This window comes from Caloenas nicobarica, chromosome 26 (assembly GCF_036013445.1).
Source record: "Caloenas nicobarica isolate bCalNic1 chromosome 26, bCalNic1.hap1, whole genome shotgun sequence".
NCBI classification, from domain to species: domain Eukaryota; kingdom Metazoa; phylum Chordata; class Aves; order Columbiformes; family Columbidae; genus Caloenas; species Caloenas nicobarica.
Window position 1 is genome coordinate 1,653,297 of NC_088270.1, and position 20,312 is coordinate 1,673,608.

General features: G+C 45.5%; 1 protein-coding gene across 1 annotated transcript in view; it reads right to left on the reverse strand.

Moving 5' to 3' along the window:
• Window positions 1-1,282: 1,282 nt before the first annotated feature.
• Window positions 1,283-20,312, reverse strand: part of POU2F3 (POU class 2 homeobox 3) — a 41,521-nt gene continuing 22,491 nt past the window's right edge. Inside the window, exons 5-14 of the mRNA XM_065652052.1 lie at window positions 12,997-13,101; window positions 11,715-11,817; window positions 8,403-8,485; window positions 8,116-8,298; window positions 7,604-7,745; window positions 6,792-6,928; window positions 5,365-5,526; window positions 3,701-3,767; window positions 2,983-3,115; window positions 1,283-2,037 (exon numbers count right to left, since the gene is read on the reverse strand). Of these exons, the coding sequence (XP_065508124.1) occupies window positions 1,998-2,037; window positions 2,983-3,115; window positions 3,701-3,767; window positions 5,365-5,526; window positions 6,792-6,928; window positions 7,604-7,745; window positions 8,116-8,298; window positions 8,403-8,485; window positions 11,715-11,817; window positions 12,997-13,101 (1,155 nt within the window). The 3' untranslated portion in view covers window positions 1,283-1,997. The remainder of the gene's footprint in view (window positions 2,038-2,982; window positions 3,116-3,700; window positions 3,768-5,364; window positions 5,527-6,791; window positions 6,929-7,603; window positions 7,746-8,115; window positions 8,299-8,402; window positions 8,486-11,714; window positions 11,818-12,996; window positions 13,102-20,312) is intronic.

The window sequence follows — 20,312 nt, forward strand, 5'->3', positions numbered from 1 at the left end:
CAGTTGCAGCAGTTTACACAACACTGGAGGTGGGACCAGTGACATTTGCGATCACCAAGGCAGTTGTAAAGAGCTTGTGCTTCCATTTTGTACTGTTCACGCCAATTTTAAAAACATAAATTTTACCAACACTCTCAGCATGTGATTCTATGTCTGGTAATCTCGCAAGCGTCAGAAAGTACGTGCTTGCTGCTGTGTGCGCCACGGGGCTTTGCACATTGTGAGGCATTTGCATGTTGCAAGACTTGTGCACGCTGCAGCGTGTTTGCACATTGTGAGGCATTTGCATGTTGCAAGACTCGTGCACGCTGCACTATGTTTGCACGCTGCAAGGCTTCTGCACCTTGCAATACTTTTGCATGTCATGGGGCACTCGCACCTTGTGGAGTGTTTGCACGTTCCAGGGCTTTGCACGTGGCAAGACTTTTGCACATTGCAAGACTTTTTTGCATGCCGTAGTGCGTTTGCACACTGCAGGACTTTGCACGTTGCAAGACTTTTCCACTCAATACTGTGTGTGAAGGTAGCTGAGAAACTCCTAAGGTTCACAGACTCTCTATAGGCAATAATTCATCACACAGGACTGGATAAGTAGGACAAGAAACAATGGATCAAATATATTTTTTTTCCCCCAGAAGTGACAAAGGATAATTTTTACTTTTTTTTTTTAAAAAAAAAAAAGCTCACATTTTCCTAAAAAAAAAAAAGCCATCAGAAAAAAAGACTACTACTCAAAAATGTCTATTTACAATCTGTGAACCAGCTACTCATTTACTCTAGTTCCACTGAATTAATCGCTTGTACCCATAGACAACCTGACCAGGACTTTGTATTACTCAAGTCTACTTTAACAAAATTAAATATTTATGTCTCTTCAAGTGGAGGGTTACAAAGTAATAACAATTTCCCCTGGTGGTATGCTGTGAAAGTTGAAGTTTCCTACACTTTGGCGTCTTGTGAAATTAAGAAACACTTGCACACACAAACCTCAAGATTCACACCTGAGCAATACAACTTGTCCTCCCAGGAACAGAAAAGCACGCTGCAGAGAACAGGCGAACTACATCACTTAAAATTCATGAAAGACCAGAACACGTGCACACCTCTACTCCGGAGAGGCTGGTTTTGTTTGGTATCAGATAAAACCCAATGGATGAGTAAAAGAAAGAAGGGAAGGTCAAGGCTAATCCTTGTCCCATCAAATCAACACAAACTGCTTTTGTGTTCAATGGAGTCAGAAGCTCACCCAAGGTTTTCAAACAGTGACATCCTTCAGTGGGGCAGTGGAGGCAGCTGTGAGCAATAACAAGACCTCGACACAAATTTTGCAAAAGACGACAATTTTTTAAAGGAAAAAATAAGAAGGCTCTAAAATACTTAATTAAAAAAAAGAAAAAAGGCACATTTAGAAACAGAGCAGAACGGCTCAAAGCAAAGCAAGTTTGGTGGTGGATAAAGTACAGTGCTATTGGCCTTGGAAGTCTGTTGAAAACCAAGGCTCACATCTAGACACAGGTCTCTGGTGAAATGAACTGGGTACCCTCGGCTCAGTTTGGGGGTTTATGGTATGTGCGTGACAGTAACAGCATGACAGACCCTTCTTTATGGGAAGCTCTGAAATGAGTGAGGGGAAAAGTGGGTCCTGCACAGAAATCCTTCCAGATGAGGGATTGCCAGGCAATCCAGGGTGAATGCAGAGATTTGCAAGCAGAGGGCAGTGTTTCATGCTAATAGTGCTAAGCAAGGGCTCATTCTTGAAGTGAATGCCTGGAAGAGTGTTATAATGTCACTGTTGGCGTTGAGAATCCTTGGGGAAGGTCAGCTGCAGTTTGAGTCCCCGGACAGTTCTGCTGCTATGGGTTCCCTTAAACAAGACCTTCGTTTGGCAGCATTTTGAAGGCACTGGGACGCCAGATGTTGCTCCAAGCATCTTTCCTAAAGAAGTTGGTCCATAGCTAGAAGTCAGAGCTCCTTTTACACGTGACGGAGTAGTCATCTCAGTGGAGGTAGGTAGGTTGATTCCATCGGTACCAAGATCTGTTTGAAACACCGGGAATAAGAGCTACAATTGCCATGTTGTTAACAGTTTCCCTTGAAATAAAAATCATTATTATTTCATTTGTAGCCTTACTTTGACTTGGCAGCCAGCAAATGATCCTTTGCTCCTATATGAAGCTCATAGCAAACCCCGTCTTTCTAAGCAACATTGTGCGTGTGACTTCACGAATTACCTGGCTGCTGGACTTCCTCCATGTAAGAGAAGGTCTGATTCACAGCACAGGATGAGCTGTGACTCAGAAAACCCAGCAGCTCTGGGTAACTCCCTCTGCTCTCTGCTGCCTTCCTACTAACACAGCATCTTTGACGCAATGTGCAGTGGGTAGCGGAAAGTACACATGCAGAGGCACAGGCTGTGGCAGAGGCATGTTCAGCGAAATGACCATAAGGACTCTGAGCCCATATGTGTGGCTTAATGCTTTTGTAGCATCTAAAGGCAGGGCAGAGAAAAATCCTTGTTCTTGTTTCATCTGCCACTGAGGAATAGTTACTCTGCAGCAGAACTCTCTGGGTGGCACCTGCAGGAGAGCAAACTGGCTGTGGAGGGGGTTACCCAAGCAGAAACAGCAAAACAAGCCTTCCTCTGCTTCCCGCACACAAGGAGTCAGTTTAGGACAGTCCTTATGGCCAGCGTTTCTAGTCAGGTTTTTGGTTGGAACGTTTCATTTGTTTGTTTGTTTGTTTTCCCTTTGTGTAACCATTACAGTTTTTCAGGCAAAACTCGATTTGCAATTTGTCTTCAAGCAGAAAAATAACCGTATCTCAAGAATCTTCAGCTTAGACATGAAGCTTCATTTAAGAACATGCCGCTACGTAGCTCAAGTCTCTAAGGACTTGCATGTTCTTCTCTAAGGTCCCATTGCTTTTCTCCCAAGCCCTCTGATGCCCTTGCCAAGGAATGACCTGTGGGCCCCCCTGCCTTACCCTGAAGAGTTGAAACCGGACGAGTTCATTGCAGCTTTGGAGTTGCTCTGGGCTGTGCCGGGGCTGCTGGCATGGAGAGCGCTGCCAGGGGACGAGGGCCTGCTGGAGTTCCCTGGGGAACACGATGATGTTACTGCACAGCAGAGAAAGCAGAATAAGGCTGGGATCTCCCTTTTCCTGCCAAGGACAGCCCAAGCCCAGACACTTCCACTGTCTTGTCCCTATGCTGTTGTTCATCTGATTCCCTGTCTGCCCTGCAGCAGTCAGGCAGGGTCTGTGCCCCAGCCCCAGAGAGGGCAGGGGCCTCCAGGACTGCTCTCTCTGTACCGCTTGGTTTCTATTCATGTGAATCACACTTCTCGAAGGAGATCTGACAGTGTTCTGCTGAAGAAACACAGTAACCTACCCCCAAGCACTCCTCTTGTTTTCCTTCTAGGTGTGCCTGGCTCCCAAACCTAAACACCCCAGTAAAATTCCCCTAGGATTATCCTAGGAATGTTACCACGTCCAAGAAGCTTTCCATGTCTTTGTTCCAGCCAAGAGAAAGACTCTGCTGCTCTTATCCCTCGTACACTAGTTATATGGGGATACTTTCCCTGGCCAAACCCAAGGATCTTATTAAGAGTGGCCTGCAAATGTGAGCTAGAAACCGAGTAGAGAGCAGGAGGAGAGGAAAGAGGGGAGGAATGGTGAGCGAGGCGGGTTTCTCAGGGCTTACCAGTCCCAGGCATGGTGCTATGCACCGGATTGACGGAAAGGGGCCCCAAGGACCCTGAGGTAGAGACCTAGAGAGAAACAGAAGCAAACAGTGAGCAGTTGTCACCGTGAGGGTATAGATCACAAAATGCCACTCCTTTCACATGCCCTTTACAGTGTGCTGGCTCCCAGGCAGACGTCTTATCTACATGTGAGGGTCCCACAGACATTTCTATTCATATTCTACTGTAGAAGCACCATTCTCGTATCCAGGGCCGTGTGAAAAAATCAGAATGAGTATTACATATGCCTGACACTCTCTACACAGGTCTAAATGTATGGATCAGCTATGGAAAAGCCTGAAATTATCAAACACATGCCAAACTTTCTGGAAGTCCAGAGATCCCTTTGGTAGGAGCCATTGTCCTTGGGATGTTTCAGACTGGATGTTACTAGTCAGAAACTTCCCAGCTCCCTCTGGTCTTGGGCACAAATAATCCCTTTTCCTTCAGGGAGTTCTTGATGGGTGAGAACTCTCAGGTGACAATGAGTAATTTGGTGGCTGCAATCAAAGCGAGCCTGGGGCATTTGTTGTTCAACCATGATACTTTAACTACAGGCAACACAGTTGTTCAGAACGACTGAGGAGCAAAGGCATACTTTGTACAGTGCATTCACAGGACAACTATTCACCAAAGCTACTTTAAAAATTCACGGCTTGCAAGCAGCATTCTGTGCTTGTGACTGAAGACCAAATGTGTTGCGCAATGAGTGACTGAGCTCCCTGTGATGTTTTCCTGCCTTCTGATGGATAATTCCAAAACCCGGCAGATTTCGAGATAAAATATTACTTGCTAATGTGTACTCTCCCTTCCACTCACATGTGCTCCAGCACTAACAACACTGCAGGGAGGCTCCTGCCACTTTTATATGGGGAATCAACTAAGCCACTATTAACCAGCAAAAATGCAGTAGCGGCTTGTTATCAGCGCTAGCCACTGACAGGAGGACACACTTTCACCAACTCACAACTGTTTCTCTTTTCCTCATCCTTCCTAGCAGTGAAAATACACTTGCCAAAATGTGAACGTACAATGCGAGAGAAGGACAGCTAGCACTACTGAAGTGTATTCTGCATTTCTGCACAGATGTCAAACAAGAAACTGATAGGTAAATGGTTGCCATTAGGTTTCAGAGTTAACGGCTAAACTGACATGAGCGTGTGTCATTCTCATTCCACGGAATGCTGATTCCTCCTTCATTAACTTTGGAAAGCTTTTATTTTCCAAGCTCAGGGTGAAAAATTTTGGGATAGCATCACTATTTGGATAAAGTATCCTACAATTTAGCTGACCTGTACCTTCTAGGAAGCATGTCTTGTCTTTCTGTTGTTTTCATTAATCAAATAAAAACAAAAGTTCTGTAAGTGCAGGCATGAGATTCCATTCAAGTTGGGATGTTGTGCATATACCAGATCCCTGGCTAGTCCAGCTGCCTCCCTGCACACCTCTGCAGGTGCAGCTCCCCACTGAACCGCAGAGCAGGCTTGCTGCAACACAGGGACTCATGTGCACAAGGAGATGTCCTGTCCCGCTTCCTTTTCCAGCAAACCCTGCAGTATCTCCCACCTTTTTCCCCTTCTTGTTTGGGACAGCATGTAGAACTCCTTAATCCAAAGTCTCTCACCAGTCTGGAATTGTAGATAGGTGATTTGATGGGGGATGGCATCGGGCAGCTGATCCGTTTTTCCTTCTGGCGCCGGTTGCAGAACCAGACCCGAACCACCTCCTTTTCCATGGAGAGCTGTTCTGCTATCAAGGATATCTCCTCTGAGCTGGGCTTGGGGTTCTGCTAAGAAAAGGCAGGAGGTTAAAGAAAGCCCCCAAAAGCTGTAATTTACGGCATCAATAAATGCTTCTGCTGCTGGAAAGGCAGAGGGCAAGGGTGGGGTTGGCTGTAAACTGCAGGGGGGAAATTTGCCTCTAAGACAAAGAACAAATATTTGGGTGAGCGATTATGTTCTGTGAACCAGAAATTGCCTCTGATTCAACATCAAGTCTCATGGACTCAGTTGGAGATGAGTCACAGTACCTGGACCTGTTATTGCATAAAGCACCTCCCTCTTTGATCTTAACAGCACCCTGAATCATCGCTTGGGGGGAAGCTGGTGGTCTTCTTATCGCTACACAGAACACATGAGCTCCAAGTGCTGTTTCTACGCCCACCTACACAATCTCAGAAAAGCTATTTCTTCTCTTTGTTCCTCCATCCCTCATTTATAAAGTGAAATAATAGTACCTGTCCTTTCTTCCCAGTTGCTTATTTTCTGATGCACGTGAGAGCATTTAGCTCTATGGGGTCTGATCTGAGTTGGAGACTCGAGGGTCAAAAATACCTAGCGCAGAGATGCCAAGACATTTTTCCCATTACAAAGAATGACTCATACTAGCTAAAAATGAGGTGCCCATAATGACCTGACAATGATTGTCTTTTGTTCTCATTAACAGCCTTAGGAGGAAATTTTTATATGATCAGGTATGAGGGAGAGAGCAAGAAAAAATGAGGGCTGGTAAAAACCATGTTTGGTGAAAAATCTTCAACGGACAAGTTAGTCCTACTGATTTAAAGCTCTGTTTGCTCTCTGCAGTGATTTTTCTTGAAAATCTTGATGCTTATAAAGTAAAAGGCTCCACTTCTAGAAATGATTCAGCAGCAATATGTGGAGCAGCTAGTTCTTCGGTCTCACAAGACCTGCTTAATGGGGAATCCGCTCCCATGCTGCCCCGTGGCCCCACAGTTCCTGTGACACATACCCATGACTCACGAAAAGAGGCGGCAGGTGCAGGAGATCAGCTTTGACCAGGGCACTGATCAGTGGACAATAATAGGGAGGCGTAGTGAAGAAATCGTAATTCCTTTAAAACAACGTTTACCAAGGAAATTTTTGGCTGATTTCTTAGTCTTTGACACTTTTCCTGTTAACCCCTTCAAGCATTTTCTAACTTGCTATCAAAACGAAGAGATTCCCCCTTTTTGAGGGCTCAGTGCTACTATGACCTAGAAAATGCCAAACTTGGAGAGAGTTCACAACACACTGAAAGATTTCCCCTCACATCTTGAAATCTTTTCTCCAGCGTGGAGCGAATGTTGGTCTCAATGCTGGTTCGCTTCTTTCTTTTCCGTCCAAACATCTCATTCACTGAGGGGTAGGAATTGGGAGTGCTCATGGAGGAATCCAAAGGAGCAGATTCTGGGAAAGAGGGAGTGGAAAAGAGATATTCAAGAAGATAATGAGTTATTTTCATTTCTAGATCCTTTCTAGGAACTATGGCATCTCCTAAAATAAGTAAAAGTGTTCCTACGTTGTGGATCCTTCCTCTGATGGTGATTAAAATTGCACGAACAGTACCAAATCCATCAATCATCTTGTCCGAATCAGGAAGGAAATACGGGTGCTAAAATTTTAATCAACACGCTGTTTTTCCCTTTTCCAGCTTGATTTCCAGCCTGCTCTGATGGGGACCGCACATTTTCTAATTACTGCTCACAGGCTGATCTCTGAGCACTTTAGAATGAGTCCCTTCCCGCTCTTTCCAGTTTACACAAGGAGGGACCGAACGGACTAGCCCAGTGATTTACACCTGACCGTGCAACGGAGCAAGCAGCAATGCAGAAAGGACTGCCCCAGACACCAAACTGCAATGTGAATAATCCCGTATTGCTAGAGAGAAAGGACAGATGTGGCCTGATATCTAGGCTGCTGTGCAGCCTGCTGTGTGATCCACAGAGGAAAGCAGTCTGTTACCAGACCAGCCACAGATCTAAGAGGTCTTAGCTCCAGCTCCCGTTTTCCTGGCTTATAGTGGAGGTTCCTGGATGGATCCTCTTGTCCTGGCCAAGACTGGGGGTGTGTAACGTCACCTACCTGCATCACTCAGCCACTTCTCCAGCAGAGGTTTGAGCTTGCACATGTTCTTAAAGCTCAGGTTGAGAGCCTCGAAGCGGGAAATGGTAGTCTGGCTGAAATCATTGCCGTAGAGCTTCCCCATGGCAAGTCCAACGTCACCCTGCCACAGAAGATCCACATCACAACATGAGAGCTTCCTGCTGTTAGACCACTCCCCAGGCTGCTTCCAGAGTAGGCGCAGCCTTGTTTCCATGACCTTCCTGCCAGAGAAAGCAACTTCTCTTGCCACAGGAGTCTGCCCCACACACCCAAGCCTTTGTGTATTGAAGGAGGAGTGGGTAATGAGGTCGTGGTAATGAAGTATTAAGAAGGATTTGTCTCTTCATGTGTTTGGAAGGGGATGCTCCAAAGCAAGCCAGACTGTACCTAATCCAGCTCTTCCTCAATCCACTCCTCTGCCACAAACTCCCCCAGCCCAACATGTCCACATCACAAGTGACACCCCCCTTCCCATTGATGAGGCTTCTCACCTGCGTGAACCCCAATTTGATTCGCCTTTGTTTGAAGGTCTTAGCAAACTTTTCCAGCTCCTCCAGGTCACTGGGTTCCTCAGATGCTCCAGATGGAGTTAGGTGCTTTGCCACTTGCAAATGCTGGGGTACGTCCAGATGGGGTTCAACCGATGAGCCAGGGAGTCCAGAACGGCCCACAGCCTGTTAGAACAACACAACAGGTGCACGGAATCACGACAATGGAAAAGCACACCATTTTCTCTGCCACTCGACTGTACGTTGGACTGAACATTGAGGCAAGTTACCTGTGATGCCAGGCTGGGTCCCGGCTGGGAGAGGAGAAGGCTGCCCTGTTGCTGAGGGAAGGAGAGGAGGTTTGGCTGCAAAGCTGTGGAGAGAAACAGAGACAAATCTGATCAGCCCAGCTCCTTCATCAGCACTGAGGCAGCTGAACGTCACTCTGCACAGGAAGGACTCGTGATGCTCTGAATGGGAAGTGTCAGCCAGCTCTTGTTCAAAATACAAAATGCAGATGTCTCCGAGTTGGATTACAAGAAAGGAAAGGTTCTTTTAATGGCTTTTTAGCCTGAAATGGACTAATAAAATAATGATATAGGTAAAATATCTCACCCACTGACCCCTGTGTGGAGCTTATTAACCTGAGGCTGAACTAGGGCATAGACATTTGACACAGACATCTAACTTTTTTTGATGCTGAGCAGCAGAGAAGTTACTACATCCTTAGTGGTGATCTCTCCCAGTGCTTAATCATTGCAGCCGTTAAAAAATGTGCATCTTATTTCCAGGAGAAGCTTTTCTGACTCCAACTTTCAGCCACTTGATCTTGTTAAAAATAATCCTGATCCTACACCTAATCTCATGAGCCTACCCACTCTGCTTTCTACTATACATTTCATTTTGAAGTGTCATTTTGAAGCCATCTGACCCTTTCTTTTTTACCCTACTGTATTTCAAATAAATTGAATTTCTTTTGGAATACATAAACTGACATAGCATGATGAAAGTAAAAAAGATGAGAAATCTATAAAAGTAACAAAACCTACTATTTATGAAGGCTGTGTAATTGTTTAGTTGACAAACTGCCAAGTACAAGCCTATATCTCTTACAGGGAAAGTCCTAAAGGATTAAATAGTGACCAAGACAGTGTAGTTCCCTAGAAATTTAGTTACATTCTTCAAGTCTGCTGTGGGTGAAACCTATATAATTTAGTGAAGATTTATAACCTTTCTTGAAACAGTCAATATATTCTATTGATTGTATCCGGCAATTATAGGGAAAACTATAGACTTTTATGGACTCTGCTAAAAGAAAAAAAAAAAAAAAGGAAAAAATATCACCTTCGAAATCAATCACTCTCCCCTCTTTCTTTCTGTCTGTCTTTCCTTTTTAAATTTAGATCTGAATATGCAGGATCCCATTTATTTATTTAGATTGGTGTTTCAATAAGCCTCCCTAATGCTGGAACAACTCTGAATTTCAAATGCAGGTTGGTAATGAGGTGCACATTTTTAACAGTGAAGGTAATTAATCACCGGAATGGCTTGCCTAGGGACATGGCGGATGATCTGTCATTTGGAGTCTTTAAAATCATGATTGAACACCTTTGTGAAAGCTAAGCTCTAGCTCAAATGAAAATTGTGAACTGGATTCAGGAATCACCGGTTTGACAGCTGATGAGACAGGCTGTGTTTTCCTAAGATGAAGACTTCAGCAACAATATTTTGGCTGCCGGTATCCCCAGCATCTACCTGGCTGCTTGTTTCCACCTTTATGGCACAGAGGTCTCCCCACTTATTCAAGTGTGGCAGCATTAGCTGTTCAAAGGGCTGCATGATGAATCGGATCAGGGCATAACTAATCAGACCTGGGAACTTAGCTGGCTTAAAGCCAGCTTTAAAACACTAAAACGAAACAAAAGGCTGTGTCCCCTGGAAAGTTTAAGCCCACAGCTGAGTCGCTTTGGCCATGAAATCCACAAGCTGATGTACCCGTCAGAACTCAGGAAAACTTGAGGGTGTTCCCATGACAGCCCGAGGAACAACTTCAGGAATATTTTTTGCATCTCTTCGATATGAAGGATGCTCTGCCTCTATCTGTACCAAACAACCAGTTCCATAAAACCAATCTGTGGCTTCACTGTCACTCCCCAGTGGCTGTGCATGCACACGGCGAGAGGTCATTAGAACCAGGCAATCATCTATTCAAATGGAAGTGCTCTTGCGCAAAAAGCCAGCTACTGGCCAGAATGTCTAATCTTTATCAAGTCTGGAACGAAAAGCGGTCATGGCCAAACAAGTGGCCACCTGTGGGAGCCAAAGGAAGTCACATCACAGAGGAAACTCTAAGTCTATAAAGGAAAGCAAGTTCTCTTTTCCGGTATAATGTGTTTCCTATTATACATGAATAAAAGCAGACAGTAAGCAACGGATTATCCTTACCCTGCCATTTCGAACAAAATAAATTCTAGATTATTGTTAAATATACATATAGCAATTTCTTTATACATCACTTAGCATCAATTGGCAGAGAGGAGTTTATATACTCTCAATAAGAAATAGGTTTCCCACTTGCCTACAATATAAGTTTCCTTTTGGAGCATATGTACCAGTGGATTCAAGCTGCAGAGATGTTAAGGTTTTAATTCTGAGTTTTGGTTCATACAGAGGGTCCCCTGTGCCAAAATAAATCAAGAATGTAAACAAAGGACCCAGGTCCCTTTGCATCTGTCAGGTTATGGATCAAATAAGATATATTCCTGTCCACAAGCAGCATAAAACTCCACGAAAACATTACATACTTGTATCCCTGTGGTTGGAGAAATGTCATTAAAAAGTATCGGCGGTAAAAATAAAAACACCGGGACTTTCTCTAGCACTGAGTTCAACCCTCAGTCCTTCCATCCCTTTCATGGAGCTGGTTACACTGTGTTTCAGAAGTAATTAGACCCCATCCTCTCCTGCCCGTGGCTTGGAGCGAGATTTGGGAACAACCACTGGCAACTCCAAACCTCCCAGCTCTCATCCGCAGGTTGCTCCTGGCTAGGTTAGACCTGCTTGTTCTAGCGCCAGCATCGTCCTTCCACCAGAGCAGCTCAGCATTTGCTCTGCCTCTGAGGTACTTGGAGAGATCAGCTCAGCCTCTGACCAGTTTTCTGGAAGAAATGAAGAGTGCGAACCCAGGGAGGCTGGGACCCCACGCAGGCTGCAACTGCTGCCCAAGGAGCGGGCTCCTGGCTGTTTGCTGAAAGCCGGCCAGATGCTGTGCTGGACTCCAGAGGTGGCATCGCTGCCAGGTCTGCAGAGCCTCGCCCCAAGGTGGCACTCTTGGTGCACACAAGCCGCAGGTGCCAGGAGCATCTCTGGAACTGGACCCTTCCCGGAGCAACTCCATGTGGAAAGGATCATCCCAGGTGTGGGAACCAGCACCGGCGCAAGAGCAGGGGAAAATGCAGCTCATAACATAGCGGTGGAACAGACACCATCATGCTGGGAAAACGTAACAGGTCAGATCAAAAGCAACAGTCGTGAGAAGGGAGGTTTTTCCTAGATATGTATCTGCTTATAATAATGTCCCTTTTGGCTTTTATTGCTCTTACCTTGTTGCCCGGCCTGAGACTGAGACAGAAGAAACTGGGGAACTGACTGCATGTGACCAGGAAGCAATACAAGCTGCTGCAGGGTATGAAGAGAGCTCATATCCTATGGGAAAAAGCAAAGGGAACAACAAAACTCAGAGATATGTCTGGTCTTCACGCAGCATCACCTCTCCTATAAAGCTTCCCTGCTCTTTTGCAGTGTCCTTGACCCCATTCACACTTTTCATTTAAGCGCCAACACACCAGATTTGTGTAATTCATGCACCGGAGAGTTACGGATCCAGAGGTACTCCAGGATCTGAAGTTTTCAGCTATATAAGAATTCTGTGCACACACAGACATGCACATGGAGAATTGTCTACTTTAATCTAAAAAAGCTAATTCTTGAAAGATGACATTTTTGAGTCACTGGCAATCAAAACTTGTTTGTTAGAAGTAACAGTGAAAACTCCTGGATTTCTCTTGATTCCAGATAACATATTTCAGAGAGTGAACTCCCTAAAACTACACATTGCACCTGACTGTCCCATCTCACGAACACCGAGGGCCTGCTTTCCACAGAAGGCTGATTTCCCAGCCAGTCATGTGCTGAGATGGGAAAAAGAATCAACGCCCAGCAGCTCCTGATTCTCTGTGTCAACAGCAAACGCATCGCAATGGACGCGGTGACCAGACCCGAAAATGTTTCCTGTTCCTGCCCGCGTAGCTGCCAGGAATTCCCCTCCCTGCATTGAGCAGAGCGCACAATAGGTGCTGAGAGACGAGGATTACATCCTGGCGCTCTTTCTCACTGCCAAGGTCTCAGCCCCAGGTCTGTTGTTGGGATTAGGGGATAAGAGTTTCCATAACCTTAGGATAGACAGGGAGGGGAAAAAAAAGGAAAGGAAACAAACAAACAAACAAAGCAGCAAAGCCCCAGTAAGACCAACTCTCTTTAGAGGTACATTTTTAAAGGAGCTCATTACTCAACAAGATGAGCTCTTTGGGCTTCTCAAGAGCTGTTTTGAAGCCTTGGGGAACTTGAATAGTCTCTGAATTGTCTAAGGGATGAATCCATGTAAAACCTTCTGCAGAAAAGGAAGAGGCTGAGGAGGAAGCTGACTTTTGCCAGTGCAGATTCACTTTTCCAGTTTAGTGTCCGTCATATCCTCAAGTCTCCTATTGCCGCTGTCAAAAGGCACACGTAATTTGGTAAGTGTCTCAAAACCAGCCTCTTCTCTGGAGGTTCAGTAACCAGTGCCGTTTCAGATTTCTGGATCCCTGAAGGAGCAAAGTCACTTACCCCCGCAATTTGGCTTCCGGGCATCATTGATGATCCCTGCACAAGGTGACCTGACCTAGGGGGGATTGTAGATTGCAATGAGTCACTGAGGTCTTCGGTTTTAATCTGAAAAAGAACAAAATAATTGTAGCATTAGGGAGAAGACACAAGGGGATGCAGGAGGTATGGGGGGGCTAGGAGTCTGAGAGGCTGGCAGGGATCAGGAAGGGGTTTATTTCAGAGAGAAGTTAGAGGTCAGGACTCACTGCTTCCACCTCTGGCTTTGCAGAAAGGCACAATCATTCCCCACTTCTACTCTCTAGTTTATAACAAGGACATAGTTTTCCTGCTCTGCCAAGCCAAGAGGAGTCTTGCAGTTTGCTCAATTAAAAAAAAAAAATAAACACTTTAGGAAGTAACCAAGTTCCAGTGAAAGATTCATGTCTACAGAAATGTCATTATTTCTGAGTCCACATTCTTAAGAGAAGAATTTACCCAGGGACCAGAACTAAATCCTTGCATCTGGTTTACTCCGTAGTTTTCATGTTAATTTCTAACATTGCTACTACATTTAAAAGAAAGGAAAACAAAGGAGCAAACAAAGAAACTACTACATCACTTTGTAGTAGCTGAAATCCTTTGGTAAGGCTGACTGGAACAGGAGAGAGGGGCACCTGGCTGGGGTTTTTAGGTTAATTCCTGAACACTGTCTACGTGCAGATGCCATGCGGAGGAGACAGAAAAGTCACACAGAGCTCTTCTAACACATTTCCGCTAAGAAAATATCGAAACAAACCATTTCCAAACTTCAGCTCAAGTTATTCCTAAGCATGAGAATGCCTGGCACAAGACTCACATCATAAGTCCCATTCTGGACAGGAGGACACCAGAAAGGCCAGGTCTTGAAAACCCTGTCCAGAGGCTCAGCCTTGCAGATGCACTTTTACTATCAGGGCTGAACTTCATAATGTCCCATCGAATTACAGCGGAGCCCAACATCCCCCAGAAGACAAGCGGGACAGTGTTTGCAGGGGTTTTGCGGTGCTTGTGGGCTTTAGGTCATGCAACCTCCTACCAGCAGAGGGGGACGAGATATTCAGCTTTTAAAAACAATGGCCCAAGTGAATATTTTTGGTTGAGGGAAGTTTTATTTCAATTTGACTAAAGCAAACAAATACACAAATCTCCACAGGAGCAAAGGAGAAAATGCGATCGCAAAAGGCTTGTAGCTGCAGTGCAGGGAGCTGGCCCTGTAACGTTAACCTCCGCATTTTAGAAGGTACTATGAAGAGGGAAGAGAATTGCAACATCTCCTTTCATTACAACTATAGCTCTGGACACTGCCGAAACTAGTTTTGCAATAATACTAGCTCCTTGCTACAAGAGTTATACATGCTATGAATTCCAGTTCTTTCCTACCTTTCAGGTTGGCATGATCATCCCGCTTAGTCTGGCGAAAAAAAAATCAGATGGAAAGATCTTCTTGATCACTATCAATGTGGATAGTGTCTAAGTTACTAAATATTAGACAAAAGGCTCAGGAGAATATACCGTTACCCCGAGCCATCCATTCATTGCAGGCAAATGGTTTTACGCACGTTTTTCTTTCTGAGGGTGCATTAAAAAAAAAAGTAATCAGAGCCAAAAGTAAAAATAAATAAATAAAAAAAATTACCCCTGCTTGCAATTCATGTGTGTCTGCCTCACGCAACGCAGTCATCCGAGTCTGAACAGTCCCAAAAAGAAAAGTTATCCACGTCCTAGAGAACAAGGCACTTGATCCTGCCTAAGTTATGATCCCAGTACGAGTGGAGTGTTGAAGAAGCACAAGCCATTTCCAAACTGAAATCAATTTTTACAGCTGCCAAGCAGAATGATTTGGAAGCATTCCAGGGTGAAAGGGGTGTGTAGCTGCATCCCGGCATCGCACAATATGAGAACGGGAGGTAGGTTTGGCAAAGGACCGGTTCCCGATTTAAAAACAACAACATCTCCCACTGCTCCTTCCCCCATCCCTGGAATTCTCTGGCTCCCTCCTTCGCGATGGGCGGGAACCTGGGTGTTCTTGACAAATCTTTCTCCCCTGCACCTATTTTCATTGGGTTTAGGCTCAAATTTACCTCTCCCTCCTCTTCCTCTCCCCAACAGGCCTGCAGCTGGCTAATTGTTCATTAGCAAGAGTTCGGGGTATATCCAAAACTTTTGGGATGGTTTATGCAAATCCTGCACCTTCATTTTTTCCCTGGTTAAACCGGCAGTATTAACAACTATACATTAAAAAAACCAAAACCGAAAACCCCAAAAAACCACACACATTGTGGGCGAGGCCACTCAATATCATGAGACTCCCTTCAAATAATGTAAATTTCAAATTAATAAAACAAGAGGAGGAGTTGCCTTCTCCTTTCCCACTGTATCTGACTCATATTTGCAGGCATTTTCTACAAATATGAGAAAAAGATCGCTTTAAGGAACCAAAAATGTTGAAATTATCAGAGAATCACCTCATGTAGGTATCTGATGAGAACCCTGCTGAAACATTGCAAGTGAGCAACAGTCATTTTGTTAAAAACAGGACCTCGGTTTTATGTGATGATCGGGACAAACGGGGAATGGGGAACAAGGAGTCGTTGAGAGCGAACCTAAGTTTCTTCCCATTAAGCTCCATCTGGGGAAGTAACGCTATCTGAGGAAAAACGAACTGGTGGAGGCACGGGATGGAGCAATGCGCTGCAAGCACATCCTGCTCGCTGACAGCTGGGGAGAGGCGCGGAGCCTGGTTTGCCAGCTGGGAACCCACAGGCACCTTCTTCCCCTTGGGCTGGAGGGGACTCTCCAGGCAGCGCTGGGAGCAGCTTCCAGCTCCACCCAAGGAGGTGGCAGCACCCATCCGGAGAGCTACCTGGGGCTTCTCCGGGCGAGGAAAGGGATCACACCTGCACATCTCAAGTGGATGTTTTCACAGCCTTAAAATAGGGTCAGCTGCCCCCAAGCAATCCGAGTGAAAAACACAGGAAGGGTGACTTGAGTGGAAAGAGAGTCCTCTCCTTAGTTGGCTAGCACATCTGCTGGGCCTGGCCAAGGATGGGTTGTTTCTTACCTATCTCTGGCCTAAAAACAAAAAGCAAAACAAACTAAGAAACATATTGAGGGCAATGGAAACTGATCAAAGCTCTTCAGCTTGCTTGCGTAACCGATTTGTGGAAGGTGTTTCATAAACATTTCATAAGAAGGAGAATTATGAAGAAAACATCTCCCGACCTGCCTGCAATTACTGCACAAACTCTTCCTTACCAGTAGGAAGAAGGGGAGAAAAAAAAAAAAGTCTATCTGTTTTGTAACTGATCTGTGAACTTTTGGCAAACATTCGGCTCATGAAAACATCCTGCAGACATATTGCAAAGCTGTAAAAAGCCAGCCTTACATGAGGAAGTTGGAAAGATTCACCTTAGCAGCTCCGATTTCACCGCCTGGAAGGCCATATCCTTCTGATGGACAGACTGACAGAGCCACATTTGATTCAGTGGGCTGACGGTCGGATGCCTTTGGCTAGGCAGGACTCTGGCTGCAGCCCTCCTTTTATAAGCCCAGTTTAGAGTCACTGCTCACTGATAATCTGAATTGGTCTTTCTCATCTATTAGCTGCCAAAGCAGGCAGCCTGGATGCCAGTCCCAAGCCACCTCCTTCTGATGAGCACTTCTGACGTAACATAAGCACCACTCCATCCTCCTCTCTGCAAAGGTGGGACTCACTGATCGATTCAGCACCGGGAGCCTCGAGAATGCTTTCCCCCAAATCTAGATGAGAGGCGCCCATACCTTGCCAGAGTGAGGCCGTTAAAGCCGTGTCAGCCTTCTCCAGTACCAGTTATTAGGCAGGAACTGCGGTCATTATTGTAAGATAGAATACAATCACATTTGTCGTATAGTTTCTATTTAGGTGGTAACCTCTTTGAACCAGGTACTTATCTGCCTTCGTATCTGGCTTATCTTATAGTCAGAAACTCACAACTGTTTAAGAGTTTGACTTACTCATATCCCTCCTTCCGTTGCAGAGTGGTATTCACTGGGTAGAAGAGGGTCAGGTACACAAAGACTTAAGAGGGTCTGAATAAAATGCCCCTTACTGAAAACAAACAGCACGGCTCTTCTGGAGCCGAGTCAGTCCCAAAGCGCCATTCAATAAAATAGAGCCGTCTGAAGCTGCCCCAAAGTGATTTGTCTGAAGTCAAGGGAGTTCTGCAGGAGAAACAGGTATCAGAATAGGATCCAAGGCTACTGCAGTTAACTGAGCCTTCCCACCTTCCAATGGCACAAGTGTATTTCTCTGTGAATTACCTGCACACGTGGGCACTATAAAATAAAAAAACACACTAATAATAAATTATAGCAATAATAATAATGGGCTTGCAATTATTATTTCCACATGTACTATCCTGCACGTACGGCAAGGCTTTACAGAAACCCACGAAGAAAGCAGAGAAACCTTAAGTCAACGCAATGATATTCACCCTAAAACGTTTGCTATCCTTTCATAAAGTGTGGAATTTTTCAGAAGTTGTCAGTGTGTTAAAAGGGGAGTTAATCCCATGCTGAATACCTAACAGACTATACCCTAAAACTCAGTAAAGACAACACACTAAAAAATTAAAATGTTATCCCTAACCTCAACACACCTGCATCACAACTATATGAGGCCTGTGAGTTTATTAATTGAGGCCTGATCTGATATGCTTTATCCTCTGAGCTTCAGTTCAGGATGTTAATAGTTGTGCCTTGGCTGTAGTAAAAGGGGGAGTGGGAAACCAAGACTTTAACAGTAACTGAGCTACATGCTTCACAAAAGAAAACAAACAGAACCACACTCAGCTTTGCATTCACAGGCTTTCTGATACAGCACTTCCCTAGCATTTTTGCTTTTAAACAGAGAACAGGAAAAAGAAGTCACCTCTTTCCTCTGTGCTGAATGATAAACCTCAAAATGACCACATGTAGCACAGTAGGTTTCAAAAGCAGGTGGTAGGCAAGGGAGTGGAGAACCAAAACCAGAGGTGGGACAAGTACCTGCCCTGAACGGCCACATGCATCCTGACAAAGGGCTGCTCCCCACATCAGAGACTGCAGCCTCTGCAAGAGCCTCAGCAGCACAGAAGCTAGCGAGCACTTTCGGAAGGTGATCTGCGTTCAGGGAGAGCAGAACCGGCAAAAAGATACAAAAACGTGACCGCTTACAGCACCTTCACTCTTACTCTTGGTACTCAGGCATGTGGTACCTTCTCTGCCAAGGCCTGTGGACAAGCCAAGTTGTAAGTATTTACAAAAAGGGGAGGTGAAGATGACATTTGCTTGGTCAGATTGATAAGAACCTCCAAAGAAAGCATGGAAAACCACTTTACCACCACTAAGGCTGTGATTACTCTCTTTTCTCCATTCCAGGACTGGTTTTGCCCCTTCCTCCCCAGCCATCCTCAGCCCAGAGGTCCTGCCCTTCTGCCACAGCCTTCTCACACATTGCAGCAACTGCTCCCTGCATCTCTCTCAATTTCACTTGCCCAACTTCCAAAGCTCTCCAGAACTCCACCTCTGCCTACACCTTTGTGCTTATCTTCTCTGCTGCCACCCTGGGCTGCATCCCTGCCCCTTTCCTTATCAATCCGATTTCACATACACCAGGCTTCATGGCTTCTCCCATGCCCTCTTACATGCTCACACAGGTTCCCTGGAGCCTAATCATGTTCCTTTGAAGTCAGCAGCGAAGTTGCCTTATTGGGCTTTTCTGGGGCCAGGACCAGACTCTTAACTCTTCTCCAAATTCCCTGCATGAAAAATTTCTCATTTCTACAGATCTCTTGTCTAGGGGGAGCAGACTGTGATTCTTCTGGATTCTCTGTGCCTTTTGGCTGCCAACCAGTCACGAACCATCTAAATACCTGGCACTGCCTCCCTGCTGTTCTGTACCGATGCCCCTGAATCAGTCATCAGCGAGGAGGGCAGAGCAATGTCCACCTAGCGAGTTGTGGAACAAGTAGCCCTCAGTGGCAAGGCACTTTCCACCACATCCCGCATTTGAAAGGAATTAACTTGGAATCACACAGCTCCCGTGACTGGGGCTGGCTCCATCCCAGCTCCGCAGGTTTCTCCGATTGGTTCATGGTAGTTTTGGCACCAGTTGCTGCGCCCCAGGGAACTGGGACACGAGAAGAGCGGCTAGAGGGATTGCATTAAATACACACAAGTAACATAATTAAAAAAGAAAGGGAGAGTGAGAAAGATCAACTTTGCTGGAGAGTAGTTTCTCATTTTGGGTGGAAGGAATGAAGTCTAGTGACTGAGGGGAAGAGGGAGCTCAGAGCCAGTTCTCAGCTCCCAACTCGGTGGCTCTGGGCAGGTTCTTTGTGTTGGGGAAGCAGGGCAAGAGGGTTTCTTGCTAGCATAAACCAACCATCTGACTCCTAAGGGGGTGAGCAGCTCTGGTTCAGCCCACTGATTTCACATGGAGTGCAAGGAGATCAGCATCTCTGGGAAGAGAGAAAGTGCACTCTAATGTCAGGCTTCCAAAATTAGAGGCCTTGTTTGAAATCCCATCACCTTCACCTTTTTATGCTATGACTTGCCCTTCTGCAAAATGGGTGCAGGGCCCCACCCTTGCTGGGTGGTGCAGGCTTTTGATTGAATTCTTGGAGCTCACCAGATGAAAGGCCTTCAAGAATTTGGAGTCCTCTCCTTATTACCAGTGAGCCATTCTCTAGTAGGCAGAAGAGTCATATGCATGCACAGTAGTTCGTGCAACTCACCACTTAAAAAGGTGCCGGGCAACCTAAATAGTGGTTTGACAGTGACAACCATGCCTTGAGCTTAGTTTCTGTTGTGGAAACAATTGTTATGTCCCTTTAGACAGGTCCATGAAACTAGGGCTCGTCCCCTCCAAGTCTAGAAGATATTTCCCAAAGGATAAGAGAAGCCCAGTTGGAGCAGGGAATTTGTACAGAGAGAAGACCTGTCTCTCCCTCATCTCTAAGACGGCTTTGAAACAGCTGTACAAGATATTTTGCCAGTGGACCAAGGCAACAAGTCAAAGAAATAACTTGTAAATACAGGTTGTTCTTTAGAAGCCTGGAGCAAGAAAGCAGGACTTTGTCAACAGACTGCACCTGGATCTTAAGGAATAGACACAATCCAGCCAAATCGGAAGTGATGCTGGGCTGCTGTCAGGTGTTATCGGCTAACATAAAATTAATTCAGATATTTCAGTCCATCTCTTGAGAAAAAATTGTAAAAGCCCAAATCCTTCTTCTTCCTACTCCGCTCCCCCTTTCCCTCATAAGCATCCCCAGAGA